We start from the raw sequence: 26,558 nt of genomic DNA on the forward strand, positions 1-26,558 counted from the left end.
AGCAGCAGCACACGAAGATAAACGTCTGTTTTCCTAAATTACTTCTACTTCTTTAAATTGAGTTAAATATGAAGGAAATATGAGTGTAAGTTCTGCCACATGAGGTTTATGGAAACACATCTGTACCTACAGTCTGTATTATTGTTCAATAATTGGAATTTACCAGACAAATTTAGGGAGGAATCCGGGTCTTTAGTTCGTATTGAGCACTTCAGTTTGGTGTGAGAGGCAGGCCCTGCCGTTACAATGTGCATTTTAGACACTTTAAACCGGAGTTCCAGTAAAATGGTTGTTATTTGAATGGAGTCCGGTGGAGCTGCCGGAGCGGGGCCCCGGGCTCTCTCCGCCCCGGTCCCTCCCTCCTCCCCCCGGCCGGAGTTCAGCCTCTGCATGCGGACAAAAAGCCGCTGCGACACGCGGCACGCCGCGTCCGGACGCCTCGGATCCGGCAACAAAAGACCCGCTGGATGGTCGCTCTTCCTCCCCGCAGTCTCCCCTCTTCCTCCTCGGCCAGCCGCGGCGGAGGAAGCGACGCCGCCGCCGCCCCCTCCCACCCTCCACCCCGGGCACGGAGCGCACCCAGCCCCGGTTCTGTTCGCGGCACGGCTCGGGGGGGGGGTCGTTTCCCGGAGGACCGGGGAGGTGGGGGGTTCGCTTACCGTTGTGAGCTGGCTGGCCGCGCAGCAGCAGGAGAGACGCCTTCCGATAACCACCGTTTGTCCCGATAAATCCGCAGTACAGCGCCGCTCCGTCCACCGCGTCCCGTCCTCCGCTGCGACTGCTGCTCTCGGTGCTGCGCTGCCGCTTGCTGCTGCGGGGAGACACTGACCGTGCCGCGCCGCTCCGCTTCGCTCTGTACCGCGCGGCACGACGCGACGCGGCAACGCACATCCGGCACAGGAACTGCAAATAAAAGCACGCAGCCTTTATCTCAGTATTCTTCTCTTATTTTTCCACACCAATCCTTAATATTCTATGGGTGAATAGAATAGAGTAGAATAGAATAGAATAGAATTACCATGAGTAAATTCTTTCTCTTTATTATAGAATATATTAAAGTAACACACACACACACACACACACACACACACACACACACACACACACACACACACACACACACACACACACACTCACACACACACACACATTTTTTTTTCTGTGTTGTGACTGGTAGGAGAAGAAACAAAAGAGCTGTCAACACAAGTTTAATCCCTCTTTTGCTTCTTTTATGATAACTGTATTATTCTTCAATTGTAAAAACATTAAAGTAATAATAATTATACTACTACTACTACTACTACTACTACTACTACCAATAATAATAATAATGATAATAGCGTGTGTGCGTGTGTGTGTGTGTGTGTGTGTGTGTGTGTGTGTGTGTGTGTGTGTGTGTGTGTGTGTGTGTGTGTGTGTGTGTGTGTGTGTGTGTGTGTGTGTTCCAATCCATCTCCTCTGAGCAGCGCGCAAAAAGACTTCAGAGACAATTTCCTGCTTATGAAAGATTCACAGCTCAGGAAGAGACCCAGAGAGCCCTGGATCTGGGTTGTTAAAGAATTTGACAGTGATCCTGCAGGGATTATTATCACCACTACACTTTCATTACTATACTACACTACACACACACACACACACACACACACACACACATATATATATATATATAATAGTGATGATGTTGCGCATATATGTAATTAATTCGTTGTTTCCGAACAGTGCGGAACAAACGCCCCGGAACCTTTTGTTGGTTCCATGTTTCCCTCAGGTCCCGTAACAGAGACGGACCCTCTTCCGACATGCGCCATTGAAAACAAACGGAACATCAATCTATTTCTTTCATTTCTCTCCCCACTAAACTATCAGCTTTGTCCCCGCTTTTGGGATTTCTTTTGTGAACAATGGAGACTATTTTAGAGCAGCAGCGTCGCTACCATGAAGAGAAAGAGCGGCTGATGGACGCGAAAACTAAAGAAATGCTCCACAAGAAGTCCACGGTGCGAAGCTAATTAGCATTAGCTTTAAACCAGAACCGATCTATTTACGACGACGTGTTAATAATATGACTCGTTTCTGTTTCAGCTGCGGGAACAAATTAATTCCGACCATCGAACCAGAGCGATGCTGGATGTAAGTAAGAGTTTTATTGAAAGCGGCTAATAGCGGTTAGCTACCGCGGTCCCCTGTTCGGGCTCGTTAATCTCTCCAGCAGCTTGCAGACACAAGACAAAACCGGTGATCTTACAAAGAATTAAAGGAATTACATTAAAACGAGGCGAGTAAGGAAGACTGCTGCAAATAATGAAAGTTTCTCTGAATCCGAAAATATTAAATTTTATTAATGTCAGTGTTTAAGTTCAGGTCTGAGTCCATAATTACACCCAGATTTGTCTTGATTTGATGGTTTGCGTTACGTGGAGTCACGAGGATCGCTGACCTTTAACCTTTCCTGTGTGAAGCCAAAACAAAATTGTCTGGGTTGGCTTGTAAAAAGTTGTGACACATCCACTCCTCAGTTTTACTTATATACTGGTATATTTATATACGACTATGCAGGTATAAGAGGCTGTGATCGATCACTGACTGATGTATAGAACCGTGTGTCGTCTGCATAAATATGACCGGGGATGTTGTAATGTTCCATGATCTGAGCCAGAGGGAACATGTAGGTGTTAAATAAAAGAAGCCCAAGGATGGAGCCTTGAGGAACCCCACAATCGATTTTCATACGTTCAGATTCACAATTACTTGTTGACACCGATTATTATTTTCAGCTAAATACTGAAAGTTCTACAGGCACATTTATTGCCTTTGTAAATGAGTACCTCTGTTTGTTTAGTGGATGTACTTTAGCAGGATCTGTGGGAATATTCAAGTTAGCGTTAGGTTTCCTGTAAGTTCCTCAGTTGTCAGACGGTTCCTCAACTTTGCAGTTGTGATCAGAACCACAAGTGTCCATATCTCAGGAAGTACAGAGGATATGTGTGTGAAAGCTTTTCAGTCTGGTGGTGCGTTGGCGCTTCCTGTTGGGAACACCGTCTGACACTGGCTTTATCTTCCAGAGATACATGGACGTGAGCGCGAACCTCCGAGACTCGTATGAAGACAAAGACGGGTGAGTGGGCCGAGCCTCGGGTCTGCAGCTGCAACTGGTCTGTCGTCAGAATGTCATGTTGTCTGGTACGAATCATCAACACACGAATGTTTTGTCTCGCCAGGATGAGGAGAGACGAACTGGCCGCCATCTCGGGTCCCAACGAGTTCGCAGAGTTTTACAACCGGCTGAAGCAGATCAAAGAATTCCACAGGAAACACCCCAACGAGGTACGAGGCCACGGGAGTGTTCCTCCCCGTGTGTTCCCTGCAAATGTTTCCCCCGAAGAACGAGAGCGTCAAGTCACAGTGTCCTCCCTCTGCCTCTCCCGCAGATCTCCATCCCCATGTCGGTTGAGTTTGAGGAGCTGATGAAGGCCAGAGATAACCCCAGTGAGGAGGCTCAGAGTGAGTAAATAATCTTTACTCTTCAGTCGCTCAAATCTCTTTTTAGCTCGTGAGTCTTCTGAAACACGACTGTCTTCCACAGACATGGTGGAGTTCACAGACGAAGAGGGCTACGGCCGATACCTGGACCTGCACGACTGCTACCTGAAGTACATCAACCTGAAAGGCGCCGAGGTTTGAGGCCTCCGTTGAATTGATTCCCGGGAGAAACTGGAGCAGAACCGATTGTTCCTCAACCATCTTTGTTGGTTTGTGTCTAGAAACTGGAGTACATCACCTACCTGTCGTCCTTCGACCAGCTGTTTGACATCCCCAAGGACCGCAAGAACGCTGAGTACAGGAAGTAGGTCCTGCCGACGTCCAGTCTGGAGGGGAGTGTGTGTGTGTGTGTGTGTGTGTGCGCGTTTGTGTGGCTAACAGGTACATGATTGTGGGGGGGGGGTGTCTGCAGGTATCTGGAGATGCTTCTGGAGTACCTGCAGGACTACACAGACCGGGTCAAACCCCTGCTGGACCAGAACGAGCTCTACGGGAAGGTGCTGATCGATTTCGAGAAGAAGTGGGACAACGGGACGTTTCCCGGCTGGCCGGTGAGTTGCCCTCCAGGACCCGGCGCGACGACGGTCCGGGTCGCTTTCCGCTAACCTGCTCTCCGGGTTCTGCTTTGTAGAAAGAGGCGAGCAGCGCGCTGACGCACGCCGGAGCCCATCTGGACCTGTCGGCCTTCTCCTCCTGGGAGGTAAGAACACCAGAGACCAAACGATAGAGATTTGACACGATGCCGCTCGACGCCTCTGATTGTCTGGTCCTGCTCTCTCTCTCAGGAGTTGGCCTCTCTGGGTCTGGACAGACTGAAGTCGGCTCTCATGGCATTGGGACTCAAGTGTGGAGGGTAACGACGTCTGACTCTAGTTTTACATTTATTAGTCACATGAAAATAAACTAAATGAGCTCTGGACAGAGAGATGAGCCTCTCCTTTTGGCCACCAGGTGGCAATGTTCCCCTTCACCCTCTGCTTTCTCATCTGGAGAATAAGTCATGAGACAGGAATCCAATATATATATATATATATATATATATATATATATATATATATATAATAACTAAAAACTAGAAAAGGAAGAGGCTGAAATAAAGAAATAGATTCAAGACAGAATGAAAAAAGAAGGTTCCTCTGGAAGGTTAAAGTTCTACATTTCATAGCTCCTCTTGAAAACCTTTGCTTATATATTACGTATATTTTTTTGTGTATATAGAATTGTCCAAAAATTGTGTTCATAGCCAAAACATGAGTGTATCTGTTAACGGGTTTACAAAATAAAACATGCTGTAAAAAGGTCAAATTCACAAAATAACCAGCAAGTTGACCTGAAAAGGCTGGATTGGGTTTAGTCAGAACACAGACACTCGGCTGTTTGTCACCCAAGGATTCTGTCAAAACTAAATGCGTCTCAGAAACTCAGGAAAGTTGAAACATCTGGATCAGAAGTTTTCGGCTTCTAAAGGAAACAGGAAGTGAAACTGAATCCTGGTTAGTGACGCGTCGTTTCTGAGAGGCGATGCATCATTTAGATATTAAGGTATGTGTGTGCGTGTTAATGTGTGTGTTTGGTGTGTGTGTGTGTGCAGCACCCTGGAGGAGCGAGCTCAGAGACTCTTCAGCACCAAGGGAAAATCCCTGGAGTCTCTCGACCCGTCGCTGTTCGCCAAGAATCCTAAAGCCAAAGGTCCCAAAAAGTAAGTGGAGGAGGAGGAGCAGGAGGAGGAGGATCAGGATCAGGATCAGGATCAGGATCAGGATCAGGATCAGGTTCACTAACGCTCAGGTTGTCATTGACAGAGACACGGAGCGGAACAAAGAGATTGGGTTCCTGGAAGCTCAGGTCTACGAGTACGTGGAGATCCTCGGGGTGAGTCGGGTTCTGTGCACATTCTGACCCGAAGCCGGGTGTTCTCCTCTCGCCATCCTGATGTTCTCCTCTCACCACCTTGATGTTCTCCCATCTTGGTGTTCTCATCTTACCATCCTGATGTTCTCCTCTCACCATCCTGATGTTCTCCTCTCACCATCCGGGTGTTCTCCTCTCACCATCTTGGTGTTCTCGTCTCACCACCTGGGGGTTCTCCTCTCACCACCTGGGGGTTCTCCTCTCACCACCTGGGGGCTCTCCTCTCACCACCTGGGGGCTCTCCTCTCACCACCTGGGGGTTCTCCTCTCACCACCTGGGGGCTCTCCTCTCACCACCTGGGGGCTCTCCTCTCACCACCTGGGGGTTCTCCTCTCACCATCCGGGTGTTCTCCTCTCACCATCTTGGTGTTCTCGTCTCACCACCTGGGGGTTCTCCTCTCACCACCTGGGGGTTCTCCTCTCACCACCTGGGGGCTCTCCTCTCGCCACCCGGGTGTTCTCCTCTCACCACCCGGGTGTTCTCCTCTCACCACCCGGGTGTTCTCCTCTCACCATCTTGGTGTTCTCGTCTCACCACCTGGGGGTTCTCCTCTCACCACCTGGGGGTTCTCCTCTCACCACCTGGGGGCTCTCCTCTCGCCACCCGGGTGTTCTCCTCTCACCACCCGGGTGTTCTCCTCTCGCCACCCGGGTGTTCTCCTCTCACCACCCGGATGTTCTCCTCTCACCATCTTGGTGTTCTCCTCTCGCCATCTGGGTGTTCTCCTCTCGCCACCCGGGGGTTCTCCTCTCACCACCTGGGGGTTCTCCTCTCACCACCTGGGGGTTCTCCTCTCACCATCTTGGTGTTCTCCTCTCTCCACCCGGGTGTTCTCCTCTCACCATCTGGGTGTTCTCCTCTCACCACCTGGGTGTTCTCCTCTCGCCACCCGGGTGTTCTCCTCTCTCCACCTGGGTGTTCTCCTCTCTCCATATGGGTGTTCTCCTCTCACCACCTGGGTGTTCTCCTCTCACCACCTGGGTGTTCTCCTCTCACCATCTGGGTGTTTGGCTGTGGGTTCCAGGAGCAGAGGCAGCTGACACACGAGAACGTGCAGCGGAAGCAGGCGAGGACGGGGGAGGAGCGCGAGGAGGAGGAGGAGGAGCAGCTGAGCGAGAGCGAAAGCGAGGACGAAGATAACGAGATCATCTACAACCCCAAGAACCTCCCTCTGGGCTGGGACGGCAAGGTGAGGACGAAGCCCCCCCCCCCCCCCCCACACGGTCTATCTGGAGTGAAAACAACCAGGTCAACCTGTTTCTCTCCCCACAGCCGATCCCCTACTGGCTCTACAAACTCCACGGCCTCAACATCAACTACAACTGTGAGATCTGTGGGAACTACACCTACCGGGGCCCCAAGGCCTTCCAGAGACACTTTGCGGTACGTTTGTGGTAAAAAAGGAGACTCCGCCTTCCTGAACGAGGGTCTGAAGTGTTTCCTGTCTGCCCCCCCTGTAGGAGTGGAGACACGCCCACGGCATGCGATGTCTGGGGATCCCCAACACGGCCCACTTCGCCAACGTGACGCAGATCGAGGACGCCGTCTCCCGTAAGTCCAGAAAAGCCGCCGGCGCTGTAGTTTGACGCAGGTTTGAGTTGCTTTAAGAGTTTTTGTTTTTTTTTTCTTTTCTTTCCTCGGCTGCTGTACTTTCAGTGTGGGCCAAGCTGAAGTCCCAGAAGGCTCTGGAGCGATGGCAGCCGGACACAGAGGTCCGTACACTCAAACCCCTCCTCCGAACTGCTTCCTGTTCCCAGACCTCCACTCATTCACCATCCCATTGTGCTTTCAGGAGGAGTACGAGGACTCCAGCGGCAACGTGGTCAACAAGAAGACCTACGAGGATCTGAAGAGGCAGGGCCTGTTGTAAAGACTCCAAACAACGACCTTCTTCTTTTTTTTTTTTTTTTTTTTTTTTAATCTTTTTCTTTCCTGACCAGTAAAGTTAAGTACCGCCCCTTCTTGTGTTTCCCTTCACTTTGTAACGTGGCGCCTGCTAATGCTTCTAATAAACCCAGTGCTTTTTGTCACCATGTCGTCTGTCTGTTTGGTAGATTCCAGTTAAAAACCTGCTCGTTCACGTCGTGCATATATACTTCATATTGACTGTGTACATTTAGCCTATAGAGGATTGTTTGGACAGAAATGTTTGGTTCATTAGATTGAGGTAATGTGAAGGATTTTCAGAACCTTTAAAGACATTCTGCTGAGCCTGGGAGCTCTTTGCACTTTTTGTTGGTTTTAAAACCGATTCTATCGTCCAACGTTTCATGTCATCCGTTTAAAAAAAAAAAAAAAATGGTGCGTTTCCACTGCAGCAGCAACACACACTGACAACGATGTAGTTAGCCGGCCAGGCCACAGGAGGGCGCGGTTGCTTGTTTTTGTCATGAAACTACACCGGCGTGGGCGGAAAAACAAAAGGAAGGTGGAGGAAAAGAAAAACAAACAGGATATTAGAACTGAAGAGCTGGGTACACAAGATCAGCGAGAAGGGCTGACCAAAACGTGCAAATCTACATTAAAAGAAACGTGATTGTTGGTTTAAAAAAAAAAAAGGAAATACAAAGACAGACTGGTATGTTATGGAAAAGTTCCAACTAAAACCATTATACTGGATAGTCCAGTCACAAAGCTTTGTGAAGCTGCAAAATGATTTGGAAATTATACTCACAATGAATATTTAATCTTGGAAAAACTGTTTTCTTGATTTATTTGAAATGGCAGCATAAGTAGTTAAAATGATGTATGGAAAAAGAGTTTTTCATTTCTTGCCTTGTTTCAAATGGCAGCGATATGAGTTCCAATTATACAGAAACTTAAAAGAAACATTTCATTTTGGGAAATGACCTTACCTGGGAGATCCACGTCGACGGAGTCGGACCGGAGGAAAAGAAGCTGCTTGACCAGTAAAACAGAGACAATTTAACATGAAGCGTTTTTTTCATTCCAGGGTGTAAAGCTTCAGTCTAACAAAGAATCGTGGCGTCTTGTCGACACCCCTGGAGTCTGGAGGTCAATTTTCTGTTTTTGTCTCGCTTAGATTTTCTATATTTCACCATCAAGAACTTAAATACTTGGCGTCTTCTCATCTCACCTGTGTGATGACTGTCAGTGAAAGTTGGAGCGAAGGTTGGGTTTTTGCCCGCGTGTATTTATTTATCTATTGGTTTGTATGTATGTCACAAACTTTTCTCAAAAACTATTGACCCGTATTGCCAATGGAACCAAGGATGGTTCCATTACATTTTGAGAGCGATTGGGTCAAAAGTCATGAAAAGGTATTTTCGTCATAAGTTAAAATCAACCTGAATCGGCAAATCGTTCCCAGACCCAAATCAGCTGTTCCACAGTTAAAATATAAGTGAGGTTGTGAGCGGCCACGTAGTGACGCAGGATTGTGACATCATCACTACGTGACAGTAAAGGTGGACCAGAGGAACGCATTCGTTGCGTTTGCAGCTGAGGAGGCGGAGCTGATGCAGCATAAACTTTCTCATCGTAAACAGCAGCGTCCAGCTCCGCCCCTCCTGGTACTGAGAGGAGCGTCTGCACCTCGTCGGAACACCAGGGGGCAGTGTAGCGCCCACATTTTAATAAACCAGTTCACTAAACAATCAATGAGCACAAAACAACAGGACGGTTTATACAGTGAGGAGATATTTAAATATTACTGCTTGTCCAGAATGACAATTGTCACCGACCAATCAGCAGACTACTCCGTTGCAGCGCCGCCTTATGGAACCGTACCGACGTGCGAGCTCTTTCAACGGAGAGGCTACAAAAAATGGTAACAGTTGGGTACGGTACTTTAGGTACCATCCAGAACTTTTGTCATTTCTGGTATTTATGTCTCGTGTCAGTGGTCTTAATGTTTTGGCTGATCCGTCTTTTGGGCTTTTCACTATCGGCTACAGCTCAAATTCTAAGAGTTCAACCCGCCAACGGCTCAGAATCGCCTCACTTCCTGTTTCCCGCCGGAATCTTGACACCAAATACTGATGGGCCAACTTTAAAACAAACACACATTTTAATTCGTCATCAAGGAAATACAAGGAAAGAACAGTCTTCATCGTAGGAAAGTACGGAAAACCAAAACAAACCAAAAGTTTAGAGTCAGCGGAAATAAGAGTTTAAACGTGGTGATTTCTACGGGAACAGAGCTGCTGCACGGAGAGAATCGACGGACTGTCATCTGACTGTAGCATCAACATATAGGTGAGCTTATCAACCTGTACAGAAATAACCGTTAGTGGTGATTAAGAGGGTTCAGGGTGGAGGACCGGGAACGTAAAGGTGTAGGAGCAAAACGCCATTGTCTCTGGAGACGACGTCGGATCACATCAGCCACTTGTCCTTCTCCTTGTTGAAGTTCTCGGCCCACTGCCGGCTGATCTCCAGGTAGTGGTCCGGCCGGTTGGGCTGGTAGTCCAGATACAGCCGGGTCACCGTCTTCTTGGGCACCGCCTTCTCGATCTGCGTGCCCTCGTGCCATTGGTTGAAGGACGTGATGGTGACGATCTCCGGCCGGACGGACAGCGCCGCCTGCAGGGACGTCTCGTAGTAGCGTCCGTTGACGCGGTTCCTGGTGTTGTGGTTGTTCCACGGCCGGACCGCCGTGTCGACGTACCCCGGGCCCACGCTGGGGACGAACAGCAGGTTGCTGGAGTCGCAGAACGCCTTGATGGCCTTCCAGTTCTGGTGGGAGGAGCCGAAGGAGAAGCCGTTGGACGCGAAGTAGGTGTATATGCCGTCGAAGCCGCCGGCGAGTATGTCATGTTTGTGGCGCTCCTCGACGATCAGGGCGACGAAGACCCCGTCGTAGGGAGTGCCCCTGATGGTATGGGAGCCTTTGGTTGTCAGGAGCTCCGCCCACGACTCAGGTGGCGTCAGGTAAGAGTCGTAGACATAAAACAGAGGGAGCACTCGCCCGGTGCTCGACCTGAATCTGTAGAAGGCGCCATGTTTCCCATACCTGAGGGAAAACCAGACATAAGACAAGTTTTTTATTTCACTGAAATATATAGAACGTTCCTTTGATTGTAGCATGTAGCTGATATTATTCATGTATAATATATTTACAGTATATGTTTGTAACATAATCCCGATTAAGTAAATTCAGTGAGCTATGCTTATTGTCATTGGACGACTGATGCAGTTTCCCATCCAAGATGGCTGCCACGGTGCCACATTAGCTTCAATGGGCAGCAGCTGTCAATGATTCGTTCACGCGACAATGTCTTCAAGTGAAAACGAAAAACCTTTGTTGCGTTGTGGGTGTCGGTTTACACAATGACGGCGGTCACAGCCACTGAAAATGCAACTTAAAAAAAAAAAAAACGCTCCGACTCCGTCTTCATGTAACCGGAGGGAACATTTTCAAAACAGTGTGTAAAAGCGAAACTTTTCCGAAACGAAAACGCAAATACGATGTTTTGACTTGAAACGTTTGTCACGTAAACGGACAGAGAAGCGACGACGCGGTACGGTTGCTGCTCCGCTCGTCAGTCTTCTCTTTATTTATCTAAACCTTCCTCCGACTCTTTCGCTCTGCGTTTCATTCCACCCAGATGGCGGCACAGCGGGCTGTTTCAGAGAAGCTGGCAGCGTCGTCGTCCCGGAATCCAATTTAACTCCAAAGCCTGGTCTTTTTTTTTTTTTTTTTTTTTATTTAATCCCAAACCTCGCGTCATCCTAGATGCTGTTTATTTACCTGTTCATATTCTCTTTCTTTTTTATATCTCATTTCATTATATGAAACACTATCTGATGAAGCTCGTGTGTCTCTGACGCTGATGTGGTCGATTCGATCCCGGAGTCAAGGGAGATAAAAAGACGGTTCCTCTGGCCGGAGCTCCTCTCGCCATTAAAGAATCTTTATTCAACAGCCTGTTTCCTCGTCTCCTCTTATCGGGCTTCACGTTTCACCGCCGTCGGCAGCAGACGCCGACAGGAAGCAAAACACGGCGAGCGGCGATGAGCGGCCAGTGGATCTCACCTGTCGATGATGTATCTGATGTTGTCATGGACGCTCTGGTCCGTCCGGCCCGGGTACGGCTGGAGGTGAAAGGCCACCTGAGCAGAGAGAAAAGCAGCAGACGACGGTCAGGTCAGAGCGAGAAGGTCTGGAGAGAAGAGAGGCGATGCAGAGAAGGAGGATTCGCAGTGGGAGGAGTCGGCGGCGGCGTGAAGCAGAGACTTCATCTAAAGTCTTATCAGCTGTTTGGCGTCGAAATCCAAAGTAATGAAAGTCCTTTTGTTTATTAAAAATTGGATATTTAGGGTTATCCTGGCTTCGGGGTGAGCTGGAGATCTACATAAAAGCAACAAACTCCTTCAAAATAAAAGTCTTAATTTGTTAAAATGACAAATAAAAACTTCAAAATTAATATTTAAGTGTTAGGCTAGGGCTTTCAAAATAAAAACCCAGACTTCTTCAAAAATGTTATTTTTTTTCTAATTTAAAATGACATTTAATACATTTAAAATGGGTATTAAGTAGTCAGATGGCTTTCAGAATAAAAGCTCTAAACCCTTAAAAATGGATTTTGGGTTACCTAGGTTTGGGCTCTGGTGACTTTCAAAGTAAAAGCCCCAAACTCTTTCAAAATAAAAGTCCTTGTTTATTAAAACCTTCAAAATTGATATTTAGGGGTTAGCTATGCGAAGGCCCTTCTGGTTTTAAAAAAATAAAAGCCCAAAACTCATTCAAAATAAAAGTCCTCATAAAACTATTAAGCGGTTAGCTGGCTTTCAAAATAAAACCGCAGAACTCCTTCAAAATAAATATTTTTAATTCAAAATAACAGTTAATACCATCAAAATGGATATTAAGGGGTTAGCTAGGCCAGGGCTCTGTTGGCTTTCAAAATAAAAGCCCAAAACTCCTTCAATCAATCAATCAATCAATCAATGAAACAGGATTTGTCCCGGGGGACAATTAAAAGGTTGCATAGAGCAGGTAGTGCAAATAAATAGAAAAATGCAACAACAGACTACAACTACATCACCAGGTAAATAAAAACCAGCAATAGTTAAAATCTGATAATAAAAGCATGAGTCAGTTATAAATACAACGAAGAATGAAGGTCAAAGGTTAAATATGTATCAGCAGGAGGCCAGGCAGGGATCAGCAGAGTTTTGAGAAAAACAGTTTAACAGTTATATTGAGACGGTGGGGAGTGTCGGCAGCCGCTGAAAGTAACTGAAAGCTTACATGTAATTTAACTAAGTTACTTTTTAAAGGAGTAACTAGTAATCAGTAATCAGATTACTTTTTCAAGGTAACTGTGGCAACACTGGTCAGGAGGCGCTGCAGGTACGAGAAGAACCAATACAAGCTGTTGCATTGTGGGATGCTGCAGGACTGTGACGTTCCACGTAAATAGTAAAGGAACCTGTTTGACCTGCGGCTTTGGCGTCTTCAGTGGTTTCCATGGCAACTGTCGATCGCTATCTAATAGCGTCGGTGGTTGCGACTGTGGTTTGAGTGAAAGTGTGCTAAATGACACAGTGGTGCTAAAAGACACAGTGGTGCTAAACGCCGTGCTCCCTGGGCTAAACCCAGTTAGCACTAATCCAAACGTGACCGATCTTATTTGAGACCATAAATGCACCTTTTTTTTTTTTAGTGTCTCGGTGTCATTTTTGTCCCGTTCTTCTTTTTTTTTTTTTTAAATTAGCATGAAAGACACCAGAACAGCCCAGAATAGCGACTGGCTTCCCTGCGGTGTAACGACGGGAGGCACAAGGGGGAAGACGAGAAGGACAAAGAGGCAGCCGACGTCCCCACAGTCTGCCTCACATCGTGGTCCCATCTATCAGGTGACAGAAACCGAACGCCTGAAGTCTGATTAGAACGCCAGGAGCCGCCCGTTTCCTGCCACTGAAAGCGGGAGCGTCAGAGCGAGAGGCGGTGGAAACCATCGCAGGGAGGAGAGACAGGACGCTGACCGATGGATGGCGAGATGGTGGATCGTGTGACATTCTGCAGACTCACCGGTCAGTCCGATTCAACACAGTCACCTCAAGGAACCTTTGACAGAGGAAAAGCTAAACAATTCGACGTGAAACAAGCAGAAGCGACTGTGGAAAGGAAACGCTCCTTTTAACAGGAAGAAACCTGCAGAACCAGACTCGGGTGGAAACTTCCTGCGGCTCTGATCGGAACAAAAACCCAATTCTGAGCGGCGGAACGCAAATTCTGCATGTAGCGTGTAGCACGGATCGGCGTTTACGTGACGCCCCTGAACGCATCGCTCAGGGCTGTCAGCTCCTGCAGTCTAAACCGGACCAACATGGAAAATCAGGAATTTCTGAAAACATTTGAAGCGAGAAATAAGCTGCGGCTGAAAAGTTAAAGAGTGTGCCTGCTCGGAGTGGGCGTGGCCTGTGGTGAGGGGGCGTGGCCTGCAAGTTCGACAGTTTCTCCTTGTCGTGTGAACTCTCCTGTCGGCAGGTGGCCGAACGAACTGCTTTCATTTCCTGTTCTGATCTTAAACCGAAGTGCCAGCTCACAGTGAAGAACATAAGTTGGCATTTACTGACGGAAACACGATCTGGTGGACGTTGATCAGAAAGTCTCGTCTCTCCTTTGTCGTGTGAATGAGACGCTTCCCGGTGTTTGGACTGTCGCCCTTACAAAACCGGACACACATTTTTCAGTAACTTGGTCAACAGTGCGGATATAAAACAGCCGCGCACTAAAAGAGTGACGCTGCTCCAGTTACTGTTCACTTCAGCTCCCTTTTTTAATCCCGTTTCTTTAGTGCCAGTGAGCAACCGCGGGTGCTTTATTGGCGCGAACCAGGTCAATCTATGTGTCATTAGCTGGGACGGAGCGCCGGCGGGGATTATAGATCAGCATGTGTCCCGTTATCTGGAATATGTGACCGGCTTCACCCGGTAGAACCACATCGGAACTGACAGGCTCACACACACACACACACACACACACACACACACACACACACACACACACACACACACACACACACACACACACACACACACACACACACACACACACACACACACACACACACACACACACACAAAGCCTGCTCACACACGCAGACTTCAGCCTGTATTTTTGTCATCGGTGGCTCTGGTGCAGTGAAACACTGAAGCATTAGCCCTCAGGGTCAGCGGTGTGATGGTGCACACTGTTGTGTAAGTCTGACACACACACACACACACACACACACACACACACACACACACACACACACACACACACACACACACACACACACACACACACACACACACACACACACACACACACACACACACACACACAGACCCAATTCTAAAGCTAATACCTCCATATAAGGAGCATGAACGCAGACTGAGGGGAAAAGCTCCTCCGTCCTGTTAATGCTGAATCCACAGTCCGTCTCGGGCGACTTTCAGCATCTTAGCGCTTCGCGGCTCGCGGAGCCCCCGCGGTGCTCCAGCAGATCGGACTTTGTTAGACGGGGTCACGCGGTGAGAAAGGCGAAAGCTGCTCCCAAAGCATCGCAGGTTTTTTACATTTTTTTAATTTTTATTCCTCTCGAGCGGCTGTCGGCGCCGATGGCGGCGTTGAAAAAGCTCATGCTAGGTTCCAGTTCTTTCTCCGTCAGTGGACTTGAGGTGAAGGTGAAGGGTTTTGAATAAAGTCCCATGGTTATGCTCAATCGGCTTTAAAAGCTTTGAGAAAAGAAAGAGCCAAAGCAAAGTGAATGAACTTGGTTTTGTACTGAAACGTGGCTGAAGGAAGTCGGCGTTTCGGTCCGCAGCAGTAAAATAAACCTCCAGCAGGTTTAGCAGCCGATGACGCTGCTCATGTCTCTCCCACAAGGATCTATTGATGCTCGCCTTGCTAGCCTTCGTACGGACTTCCTCAAACTATGGAACCTATGAATGGCAGATTCTTTGACGCTAACCTTGGTAGCCTTCATTTAGACGCCATTGTCTGAGGCTCCGGACGACGGCGTCTAAAGATAGGAGACTCGTTGCTCGTAGCCCTCAGACTACAGTTGATGCTAACTCTATTAGCCTTCATACTGAGTTCATCAGACTGTGGTATCTATTAATGGGAGCTACTTGATGCTAACCCTGCTAGCCTGTATACCGAGCGCCTCGAGCCTCGTTTCCTCTACACAGTATGTGCCGATATGCTACATGTATACTGTCACGCAATGACGTCACATACCTGCGTCGTTACGCGGCGTTCTTAACCCAGCGTATGTTATAACCGTACGCTCTGAGGTGGAACGACGCAATAGAGTTGGGTCTGGGTACGCTTTGCCGTGCCGTGCCGTGCCATGCCATACCATGCCATACTGTACCGTGCCGTGATGTACCGTACCGTGCCGTAGTGTACCATGCCATACCATGCCGTACTGTACCGTGCTGTATCATGATGTACCATACCGTACCATATCGTACTGTACTGTACCGTGCCATATTGTACTGTACCGTGCTGTATCATGATGTACCATACCGTACCATATCGTACTGTACTGTGCTGTGCCGTATCGTATCGTACTGTACCGTGCCGTATTGTACTGTACCGTGCCGTACCGTATCGTACTGTACTCTGCCATGTCGTATTGTACTGTACCATGCCGTACCATATCGTATCTTACTGTACTGTGTGTGCTGTATCGTACTGTACCGTGCTGTATCCTATCGTACTGTACTGTACTGTACTGTGCGGTGCTGTATGGTACTGTACCGTGCCGTACCGTACCGTACTGTACCGTACTGTACTGTGCTGTATGGTACTGTACCGTACCGTACCGTATCGTACTGTACCATGCCATACCGTATCGTACTGTACTGTGCTGTATGGTACTGTACCGTACCGTATCGTACTGTACCGTACCGTACCGTACTGTACTGTGCTGTATGGTACTGTACCGTACCGTATCGTACTGTACTGTGCTGTATGGTACTGTACCATACCGTACCATATCGTACTGTACTGTGCTGTGCCGTATCGTATCGTACTGTACCGTGCCGTATTGTACTGTACCGTGCCGTACCGTATCGTACTGTACTCTGCCATGTCGTATTGTACTGTACCATGCCGTACCATATCGTATCTTACTGTACTGTGCGTGCTGTATCGTACTGTACCGTGCTGTATCCTATCGTACTGTACTGTACTGTACTGTGCGGTGCTGTATGGTACTGTACCGTGCCGTACCGTACCGTACTGTACCGTGCCGTACCGTACTGTACTGTGCTGTATGGTACTGTACCGTGCCATACCGTATCGTACTGTACTGTGCTGTATGGTACTGTACCGTACCGTACCGTATCATACTGTAATGTGCCGTACCCTACCGTGCCGTACTGGTACATACTGCTCAGTAGAAACGAGGCTTTAGACTCTAGCAGATGGAAGATTCCTTGCTGCTAACCCTGTTAGCCTTCACACCGAGTGCCTCAGCATGTGGGACGTTAAACATCAAAGCTGCTGAATCAAGTCAACTGGACTTGATCGAATATCTGGGAAGACGTTTCTCCCTCCTTTCACACGTCTTCAGTATTTTCTCAGCCTTTGTCACCGAGTTCAGTTGATTCAATTACTTAAGTGAAAAACGAGAACATGAAACTAAATCCGCTGCTTGATACGTCAGGCTGGTGTGTGTGTGTGTGTGTGTGTGTGTGTGTGTGTGTGTGTGTGTGTGTGTGTGTGTGTGTGTGTGTGTGTGTGTGTGTGTGTGTGTGTGTGTGTGTGTGTGTGTGTGTGGAGACGATCCAGAGGACAAAGGACGAAGTCCGGCTTCATGACAACGGAAACACAAATTGAGCAGGTTAAATGAAAAGTAAATAGAATAAAATAAAATACACACAAAGACAGATTCAGAGTGTTTAGCTTTTGTGCTTTTATATTTTGTATCACACATCGACTCAAACGGACTGTAAAACCATCCGCGTCTTGCTAAACTCTATTTTGAAACATCTATTAAACTTCTGGTTACCATAGAGACCAGTGAATCTGAAACACCACCTCCGTCACACTCCTGCTCCAATCCTCAAACAATACAACTGATCCGTCGATGGAGCTGCCGTCCAGATGTTCAGGACTGGAACTGAACCGAAGCGGTCCATTATCTGGTAAATCAGGAGTCAGGAACTTCTTAGTAACTGATTACAAGTTAGAAATGTAATCAGTGTCACGGCGCCGCTGCCTGTTCATGTCCTATCCACTGACTTAACTGTTAGCGTTAGCGAGAGTTGTTTTATTGCTATTTATTGTTTCACTAAACTCCTGTTCACTTTAGGACGACTGTCTCAAATCTGTGTCCCTCAAGAGGTGTTAACGCCCAGATTATAGAGCATCTTTCTCCTCTAACATCAGATTATAGAGCATCTCCCCCTCTAACATCAGATTATAGAGCATCTTCCTCCTCTAACTCCCAGATCATAGAGCATCTTCCTCCTCTAACATCAGATTATAGAGCATCTTTCTCCACTAACTTCAGATTATAGAGCATCTTCCTCCCCTAACTTCCAGATTATAGAGCATATTCCTCCTCTAACTCCCAGATTATAGAGCATCTTCCCCACTAACTTCCAAATTTTAGAACATATTTTCCCCTCTAACATCCAGATTATAGAGCATATTCCACCTCTAATTCCCAAATTATAGAGCGGCTTCCTCCTCTAACTTCCAGATTATAGAGCATCCCCCTCCCCTAATTTTCAGATTGTAGAGCACATTCCTCCTCTAACTCCCAGATTATAGAGCATCTTCCGAACTAACTTCCAGATTATAGAGCATATTTTTCCTCTAACATCCAGATCTTGGAGCATATTCCACCTCTAACTTCCAGATTATAGAGCATATTTTCCCCTCTAACATCCAGATTATGGAGCATATTCCACCTCTACTTTCCAGATTATAGAGCGTCCTCCTCCTCTAACTTCCAGATTATGGAGCATCTTCCTCCTCTAACTTCCAGATTATAGAGCATCTTCCTCACTAACTTTAGATGAACTCCATGACAGAATCTTATTGAATCTATTTGTCGTAGCGACTCGTTCTGAATAAACACAAAGTAAAAAAACCTTCAGGCAAACGAAGAGCAGAAGATGTTTGGATTCACACGTCGTATTGTTGTTGTTGTATAACATTTAGAGATTCATTCATTCATTCATTAAAACATCAGAAAGGGTAAAAAACATACCGGTTGTCTCACCAGTTACCTTGATGCTGTGCCTGTGCGCGGCGTCCATGACTGCAGGAACCAGGTCCTCGGTGGGCTCCCCGTGGTCGTCCGCCACCCCGGGAGGGTACCAGGACAAGACCAGGACCCCTGCAGACCCACAGGACGGGGGGGGGGGGGGGGGGGGGAATTTTGTTAATAAACCTGGTTTCTGTTGTATCTATAACTAAATGAGAACAGTGTTTCCTCTCAGATTTTTTCAGCAGTGGGGGCAGCTAACCTAATAATGAAAAGAAAACAAAAAAACAATAATAAAAGAAAACGATAATAAAAACAACTACTAATTAAAAAAAAATAATAATAACTTATATATATATATATATATATATATATATAAACTTAATAGTTAAAGAATATATATCTAGTTTTATAAACCTAATAACAAAAATTTACTGATATATTTTTTTTGAAAACTTATTATCAAAAAACAAATAAAAAAATTTAAAAAAGTAAAAACCCTAATAATTCCTTTTCAAGCTTAGTACTACAGAACTGTAACCAAAATAAACCATTCATTCATATAGAAATAAAGGGTTTGTTTTTCCTTTTTTAAATTTCTAAAACTGCAAAAAATTTTACTTCATAAATGCTGCCCAGCATGTAGTTTTTGTAGTATTTGTCACTGTGTTCCTGGTACTTCAACTCATTTCAGTCTGGAGCCACTGGACACAGACCTGGACCATGTAGATCCAGACGTGGACCATGTAGATTTAGGCATGGATCATGTAGGTCCAGACCTGAACCATTAAATCCAGACTTGGACCATGCAGATCCAGACCTGGACCATTGGTTCCAGACCTGGAACATTAGATCCAGACCTGGACCATGTAGATTTAGGCCTGGACCATGTAGATCCAGACCTGGACCATTGGTTCCAGACCTGCGCCTTAAGATCCAGACCTGGACCATTAGATCCAGACCTGGACCATGTAGATCAAGACCTGGACCATGTAGATCCAGACCTGGACCATGTGGCCCTCGGGAAGCAGCAGTAGTTACCGGCAGCAGCCTCCTCGATCTGGGCCATGTGGGCCTCCAGCACTGCGGGGTCTCTGGAGCTGTAGGGGCCCAGTTCGGGGTAGAAGCTGGACGCCAGGTCCTCGGGGGGGGCGTGGCGGCCCTGCGCGTGGCTGGCCGCGATCTTGGGGTCCCAGTGCGGGACCAGCACGTGGTCCCAGTGGAGGTACTTGCCGTCCACGGCGGGGGATCCGTACCACAGGTAGTAGAAGATGTGCACGTCGTAGAAGATGCTGTAGTCCCGGTCGGACCGGGTGAACACCACCTTGGTGTCCCCGCCCCCTTCGCCGCCGCCGCCGCCCCCCGGGGGCAACTGGCCAGGGGACGCGGCCCCTGCCGCCGCGGCGTCCTGCCGCCGCCGCTCCCACCGCTCCCCGGGGAAGTCCATTCCGGGGGCCAGGTCCGAGAAGCCGTCGCTAGGCTTGAGGGTTCGCAGACCCATCATGGTACCGAAGATGAAGAGCGTGAAGAGGAAGAGCGCCACCAGGGCTCTACGGCGCAGGCGCGTCATGGCTGCTGTCCGCGGTGCTGAGCGCGAGGAGACTGGAGGAGGAGGGAGGGGGTCTGGTCCTCTGGCTGCCTGCTACAGCGGCTCGGAGCTGGGGAACATCACGGAGCCGCTGGGGAACAACACGGAGCCGGGGTCTCCTCCTCCGTCAGGCCGTCAGACATGTCGCTGTGTCCCGGTGAGTCCCGGCGCTCCGCGGCCGCTTCACTCACATCCTGCTGCCGCTTCACGGCGCAGCTCCGACCGAATCAGTCCGACTCTTCAGTCCGTGTCCAGGCTGCCTCAGGCCGGCAGCCCGCTGCTCTCCATCCCCCGGTCCGCCGGGTTCTCTCCGGTCTGTGGATGAGACGGAGCCTCCGGACGCAGAATGGAGCGTTTGTTTGTGAGCAGCAAGGCTTAACGGATGTATGGAGTCCGATTAGTGCCACAGAACGAAGAGGCGGGGCTTTGAAGCTGATGCTGCCCTCTGGTGGAGGACAAACTAATAACTGGGATTCAAACTCAATTATATGTTTAAGGTTCAATGAAAACATGAAAAAGTTCAATTTTACATGGTCAAAGATAATGTTTGATGTTCAATTTTAAATGTTCAAATGTAATTTTTTTTACAGTCAAATCTATCATTTCACGGTTCTGAGCTCATTTTTTACACGCTTCAAATTCATGTCTTCAAAATGACATTTTATGTGTTCAAATGTCAATTTCACACATTTAAAGCTAAAAGTTAAGTGCCACAAACTCAGTTTTACATGTTTAATTTTACACATGTTCAGTGAAAGTTAACATATGCTAACAAAGCCCATCAAATTGCATAGTCTATGTTCAAAATTGGATTATATATGTTCAAAGATACATTTTATATGTTGAAAATTTAAATTCACATGCTCAAAGTTAAATGTTTACTTTTAGATGTTCAAATTACAATTTTGTATTGTGTATAAATCTATAATTCAAATGTTCTGAGCTCAGTTTTATATGTTGGAAATTCAAATTCATATGTTCAAAATTAAATACTGTATGTTCAAAGTTAAATTTGGTATGTTCAAATTTGCTCATATCTAAAAAGTAAAAAATTCTGAATTCACTTTTACACATTCCAATTTAAATTGTCTATGTTCAAAAGTCAAAGCTATCATGTAAAATGTTTTGAGCTCAGTTTTGTGTGTTTGAAATTGAAATGTTCAAAATTCAATTTGATACGTTCATAGTTCAATTTTAGGTGTTCAGTGTTATATTTTATAGGGTTCAAATGTCCATTTCAGAGTTAAAAGTTGAATGTTCTCAGCTGAGTCTTACATTTCACAGTCAATTTCACATGGTCATGGATACATTTTTTATCTTAAAAGATAAAATTTCACACGTTCAAAGCTTCATTTTGTTGAGAGAGCAGTATTAACGACTGTAGGTGTATGAGGTCTAAGTAGTGCCACACATATAAAAAGGAGGAGTCTTTTTTGGCTCTGTCATCTAGTGGAGCCAACACTCTTGACTGGGTTTCAAATTAATTTATAGATGTTCGAAAAATTGATTTTGAATATTTAAAGTTGAAATTTCCATGTGAGGGTGCTGGCAGCAGATTAAGATCAACCAAACTGCAAGTCAGAAAACAGGAAGGACGTCAGAGGCAATTAATGCATGGAAGTGTGGCACTAATCTGCCTTCATACGCTTGTTCTTTTATATAATGTGCTGACAGACTTGTTCTATTGAAGAGACGGTTTCAGGCTTCATTCAATCAAATCAAAGCAATTTCAATTATTTATCATGGTGACGTCAACAAACACTTTCAATCTCATGACACTTTCAAGTTTGTTTATAATTTCTGTGTTTGGAGCAATTCCACGCAAAGACTCCGCATGAATATGAAACTCATTTAAAAACAGAACAAGTTAGTTCTTCTTAATCTTTGATTTTACTTTGCAGACGACACTGATATTCAAAAATGGTATAATCTCCGGTGCCAGCGCCAGTCTCAGTTTCAAGTCAAAGGTTATTATATTAATATTATACCGGTTCGGCCCACTCAAGATGAAGCCGATTTGTATGTGGCCCCTGAAGTAACATTTTATCTAGTATTCATTTTGTATACATCTTTATATTGGTTCAGGTATGTGCTTTTAAATAAATGTTTCTTCTATAACATATTCAATGTTTGGTTTGTTCAATATCAACTGGTCCTACAGTTTATCACATATTACAATGCAGTATTTAGTAGTCCAGTCCAGAGTGTAGTATATTTAGTCGTCCACAGTGTAGTATTTAGTTTTCCACGATGCATTAGAATGCACCGTTTAAGGTCTATTTTTTTGCCGCCACACAACCCCTGCAAAAAAATTTTTTGCTCCATTTATTTGTATTTTTCGATATTTACCAGATTTTAATTTACGATTGTACAGTGATAACAAAAAATATGTATATTTGGGCCAGCGCCGCCCAATTATATGTTGGACCCCCAAAACAACCAATTTCTCAACTTGTGCAACAGAAAGTGAACTAGAGCGGGCACTCGGTGGAGCGCAGACCTTCGCCAATGCCATATTTGTCACCATGGAAACCAGTGGATTACAAGGCTATTAGACCCACCACACCAGGGCTTCTGTCATCTGCCGTGGTCGTTTGAATTCCTTCATCTTATCACTGTTTGACACTGATGTACACACATTTTACAATTTCCATGTGACCCCCCCCCCCCCCCCCCCCCCGGCCGAACTTTAACCCCCAACCAGTAACCAGGGTAATGACGTCACTGTATCATATCAGAGGATAGGGAAATAAAAACGGAACGTTTTGGCGTTCGGTCGACATCAATTGGATTAAAACTGGCCGCGTTGTGATGGAAATACGTTTTTGACCTTTTCATGACCGAGACCTTGACCTTTGACCCAATTGCTCTCAAGATTTAATGGAACCTTCCCTGGATGAAGACGAATCACATTTCATGCAATTCGGGTCAATGGTTTTTTTGGCAAAAAGTTGGTAACATACATACATACATACATACATACATACATACATACATACAAGCCAATAAATAAACTAGAGCTACACTCGGTAGAGCGCAGCGCTTCACAAACGCTACATTTGTTTGAGGAACCGAGTTAGCGATCGCTAGAATGCTAGCCGTTAGCTCATATCGATGCTGACTCGGTCGGTCAGGTAGCTACAGCACTGAGCAGGGAGCGTCTCCATGGCAACAGACGCTGATCTCCTTTAACCTTCTCCATGAGGTGCCTCTCCCATCCGCTTTGCAAGGGACATTTTGTTCACAGTTTTCGGGATCTATTCAGAAACGGTTTAACCGCTAACGTCTCAAACTCAAACCGCTTGGTCCTTGGATGACGACAAATCAGCAATACGTGTGACTAGTTTTTGTGAAAAGTTGGTCAAACACAAACATACATACATACATACAAAGCAATCAATAAATATACGCAGACGGAAACGAGAAAGAAACACTTCAGAGCAGAAAACGGCCCGAAGACTTAAAACCGTCAAACTGAACAATAAAGCATTGATCTGCCGTTGAAGCGTGTTTTTGTCCTCAGAGGTCTGCTGATCAGTTCCACTGCATCGCCCGGCAGTGAAACTGTGACCACGCGTGACTGTTGCTCGGTTGCCTGGCTCAGACGTGAAGCTGAACGCCTCCTCATCTCCATCTTGTCTGATGACGGGAAAACAAGGGAGCGACGGTGTCGTGGGGAGGAGGGAGACTTTCTGGTTCTGCAAGTGTTTTAGGTGAAACAAGAGTTTCTCTTCAGGTACATTTTACTTGGAGGTTCAGGCTCAAGGAAAGACAACACTAACAATGAATAAACTTGGCGAGAAAGTCACCGCTCGATCCGTCATAACAATTCTATGAGTTCATCGAGCAGCAGTTTGTACCTGAAGAAATGTTCCTTTGTACAAGAGAAGCAAAGATGTGAAGAGAAACTCTGAGCAGTCGGTCGGTGGAAGCCTGTTTCCTCTGATTCCTGGCAGAGCACCTTCATGGTTAAAGACTCCATCAGGATGTTTCTCATGTCATTTCTTCATGAGCAGGAATCTGCTTGATTGTTTTATCAGTAAATGTTCATTTGTCCACGAAATGTTTGTGCCTCACAGTTTAATAAAAAGAGGTGAAAGTAGAAGTCAAGAGTTTCGGAAACAAACTCTATATATTGAGCTCGGACATCGCGCCACTTTTACCCGTGTACTTCCTGGACTTATATAAAGTATTTGTCCTCGTCAGTATTTGAAGCTGAGAAACTCTCAGATGAATCCGTAGAAAGGAGACGCACGCGCTCTCTTCATGTCGATGCTTTGCTGACCTCTGCTGGTCACAAGGAGGAACCGCAACACGCTTCCTGGATGAAAGTCTCCCTGACTTACTGGTCTAAAGAAGATCACTGTCATTTCCCGTGGAGGTGAAAAAACCAAGAGATCCTGCAGGACGTCAACTGAGCTGATTCCTCTTCTCCTCACTTTGTCTCTCCTCTGACTCTTCCTCTTTGCCGTCCTGAAGCAGCTGAACTTTGGACTGACATCGGTTCATACAAACCTGTGTGTGAAGACAATTCAGCCATTGGACCACGAAGTTTGCACAGGATTTCTCCAAACCGGAGGAAAGAGTAGTCAGATTACAGAGACAGCTGCAGTGGGTGTGTTTTGAAGAGACGGACCGGAGGCCGACGGGCGTGGAGGACATTGCTGGAGAGCAGCAGGGCGACGCTCACAATGCCAACCTCATGTCTCGTTCACATGTCCCTGCTTGTTTCAGACCAGAGTCTCTTCGGGGGACAGACAATTCGTCCACAGAACGGCAACCCTGCACGTCTCGTCCACGACTGATTTCTTTCAGCATTACTGATTTGAAGGATTTCAAAGTATATTTGACACATTTGGAAGGATTATTAAGTATATTTGACACTAAAACATGCTAGTGTATTAAGGTAGACAATATCGTGTATTTCTAGAGTTTTTGATATGGCAAACAGAGGATTTGTTGGAGCAAAATAATCAGCTTGATTTATGAGTCTAACGGCCTCTTCTGAAGTAAAAAAAATAAAAAGGATCAATGTTTGTTTTATAATTATTTCCCCATATTTCTACACCATAACTCAGATATGAAAAAATGAGGGTTATATAAATTGACATCAGGATAGTTCTTTGCGGCTTCTAACTGAGCTTTTCATCAAAGTAATTCCTAAAAATGTATTTTCTCTTTGTTTACCATTAAGAGAAGGGTAAACAAAGAGAAACAAAGCCATATGATATAAAGATAGATGGACAAATAATAGATATATGGAAAATATTTGAAATACCGATTAGAAATAACGATATGTAAAAGTACAATGTACAGGATTTATTTTCTCAAAATAACAGCTGAAATCACATCCATGGACGAGTTGTCCTGAGGAGGACACTCCCACCGACTCTGGACCGGAGTTAACAAGGTCTCTGGTCCCCCTGAAATGTTTTTGATCTTCTTGATTTAGATTTTTCAAAATGAAAGTAAGATCTAAGTTTATGAAAGTTCAATCATACCTACATTATTATCTTTAATAGCATTTAATAGTTTGGAAGAAACTGGAACAAATGTTACCGACAATAATTGCATGCGTGCGTGCGTGCGCGTGCGTGTGTGTGTGTGTGTGTGTGTGTGTTGGGGGGGTGTTGGCCAGCTTGCGAATTGTTTTGGTTCTGACATGTGTGATCTATTGATTAAAGGTCACGTGACCTTGACCGGAAGCGTGCCTGTGTATGTGTGTGTGTGTGTGTGTGTGTGTGTGTGTGTGTGTGTGTGTGTGTGTGTGTGCGCGCGCGCGCGCGCGCGTGTGTGTCCAGAAGTGGGAGGGTTAATAGGCTCCTATAGTGCAGCTGTGCGCACGGAGCGCACTTCTCTTGGAGGATTTTACGCACGCAGGACACAGACAAGGAGGGCGCGCGGTGCTCGGCCCTCCGGATGCCTGTGGCCCCCGTCCTGTGGTAGAGCCCCCGGGCCCGGAGCTGCCCCACCGGCCGGAGGCTGCGGAAGCCTCCCAGCATGGCGGAAGGTATGAGGGGAAGATCTGGACAAACAACTGGATGCGTGTGGACTTGGTTTCTTACACTTTCCTGTGGGTAGAAGTGGGTGAAAGAGCAGTGCCGCCTGAGGCGGAGACAGAAGAAGCATTAAAAAATATATATAGCCCATATATATATATATATATATATATATATATATATATATATATTTAGGTGAGTGTAGGTTGGACCGGTGGGTCGGACTTGAGGTGAAGCCCGGAATGAGTCGCGGAGAGCGGCCTCACTGAGCGCTCAGAGCCGCTCCTCATCCAAGGCAACCAGATATTCAGTGACGGATAAAACGGTTTTATCA

The 26,558-nt window shown here is 46.4% G+C and overlaps 3 protein-coding genes across 4 annotated transcripts in view; 1 reads left to right on the forward strand and 2 right to left on the reverse strand.

Moving 5' to 3' along the window:
- LOC308123215 (ubiquitin-conjugating enzyme E2 E2-like) overlaps positions 1–779 on the reverse strand; it is a 45,585-nt gene extending 44,806 nt beyond the window's left edge. The window contains exon 1 of the mRNA XM_080485578.1: positions 660–779. The gene's annotated coding sequence lies outside the window, so the exon portion shown is untranslated. The remainder of the gene's footprint in view (positions 1–659) is intronic.
- Positions 780–1,757: 978 nt separating this feature from the next.
- On the forward strand, positions 1,758–7,714 carry sf3a3 (splicing factor 3a, subunit 3). 2 transcript variants are annotated; one of them, XM_080485580.1, is made up of 17 exons: positions 1,758–1,997; positions 2,083–2,130; positions 3,063–3,115; positions 3,219–3,324; positions 3,429–3,501; positions 3,584–3,675; positions 3,762–3,844; positions 3,953–4,091; positions 4,172–4,240; positions 4,326–4,393; positions 5,132–5,239; positions 5,343–5,412; positions 6,478–6,642; positions 6,726–6,836; positions 6,914–7,004; positions 7,110–7,165; positions 7,246–7,714. In XM_080485580.1, the coding sequence occupies exons 1-17, from the start codon at positions 1,902–1,904 to the stop codon at positions 7,321–7,323; spliced, it is 1,506 nt and encodes a 501-aa protein (XP_080341706.1). In that variant the 5' UTR covers positions 1,758–1,901; the 3' UTR covers positions 7,324–7,714. The 2 variants fall into 2 exon arrangements, with proteins under 2 accessions (XP_080341706.1, XP_080341707.1); XM_080485581.1 differs by having other exon boundaries at positions 1,776–1,997; positions 6,914–6,961; positions 7,121–7,165; positions 7,246–7,485.
- A 1,753-nt stretch (positions 7,715–9,467) lies between these two features.
- On the reverse strand, positions 9,468–20,548 carry maneal (mannosidase endo-alpha like). Its single transcript, XM_080485665.1, has 4 exons — positions 19,679–20,548; positions 18,660–18,769; positions 11,452–11,528; positions 9,468–10,428 (listed from the first exon to the last, which is right to left on the reverse strand). The coding sequence occupies exons 1-4, from the start codon at positions 20,205–20,207 to the stop codon at positions 9,792–9,794; spliced, it is 1,353 nt and encodes a 450-aa protein (XP_080341791.1). The 5' UTR covers positions 20,208–20,548; the 3' UTR covers positions 9,468–9,791.
- Positions 20,549–26,558: the final 6,010 nt, after the last annotated feature.

This window comes from Lipophrys pholis, assembly GCF_963383615.2.
Source record: "Lipophrys pholis genome assembly, chromosome: 17".
In the NCBI taxonomy this organism is placed as follows: Eukaryota; Metazoa; Chordata; class Actinopteri; order Blenniiformes; family Blenniidae; genus Lipophrys; species Lipophrys pholis.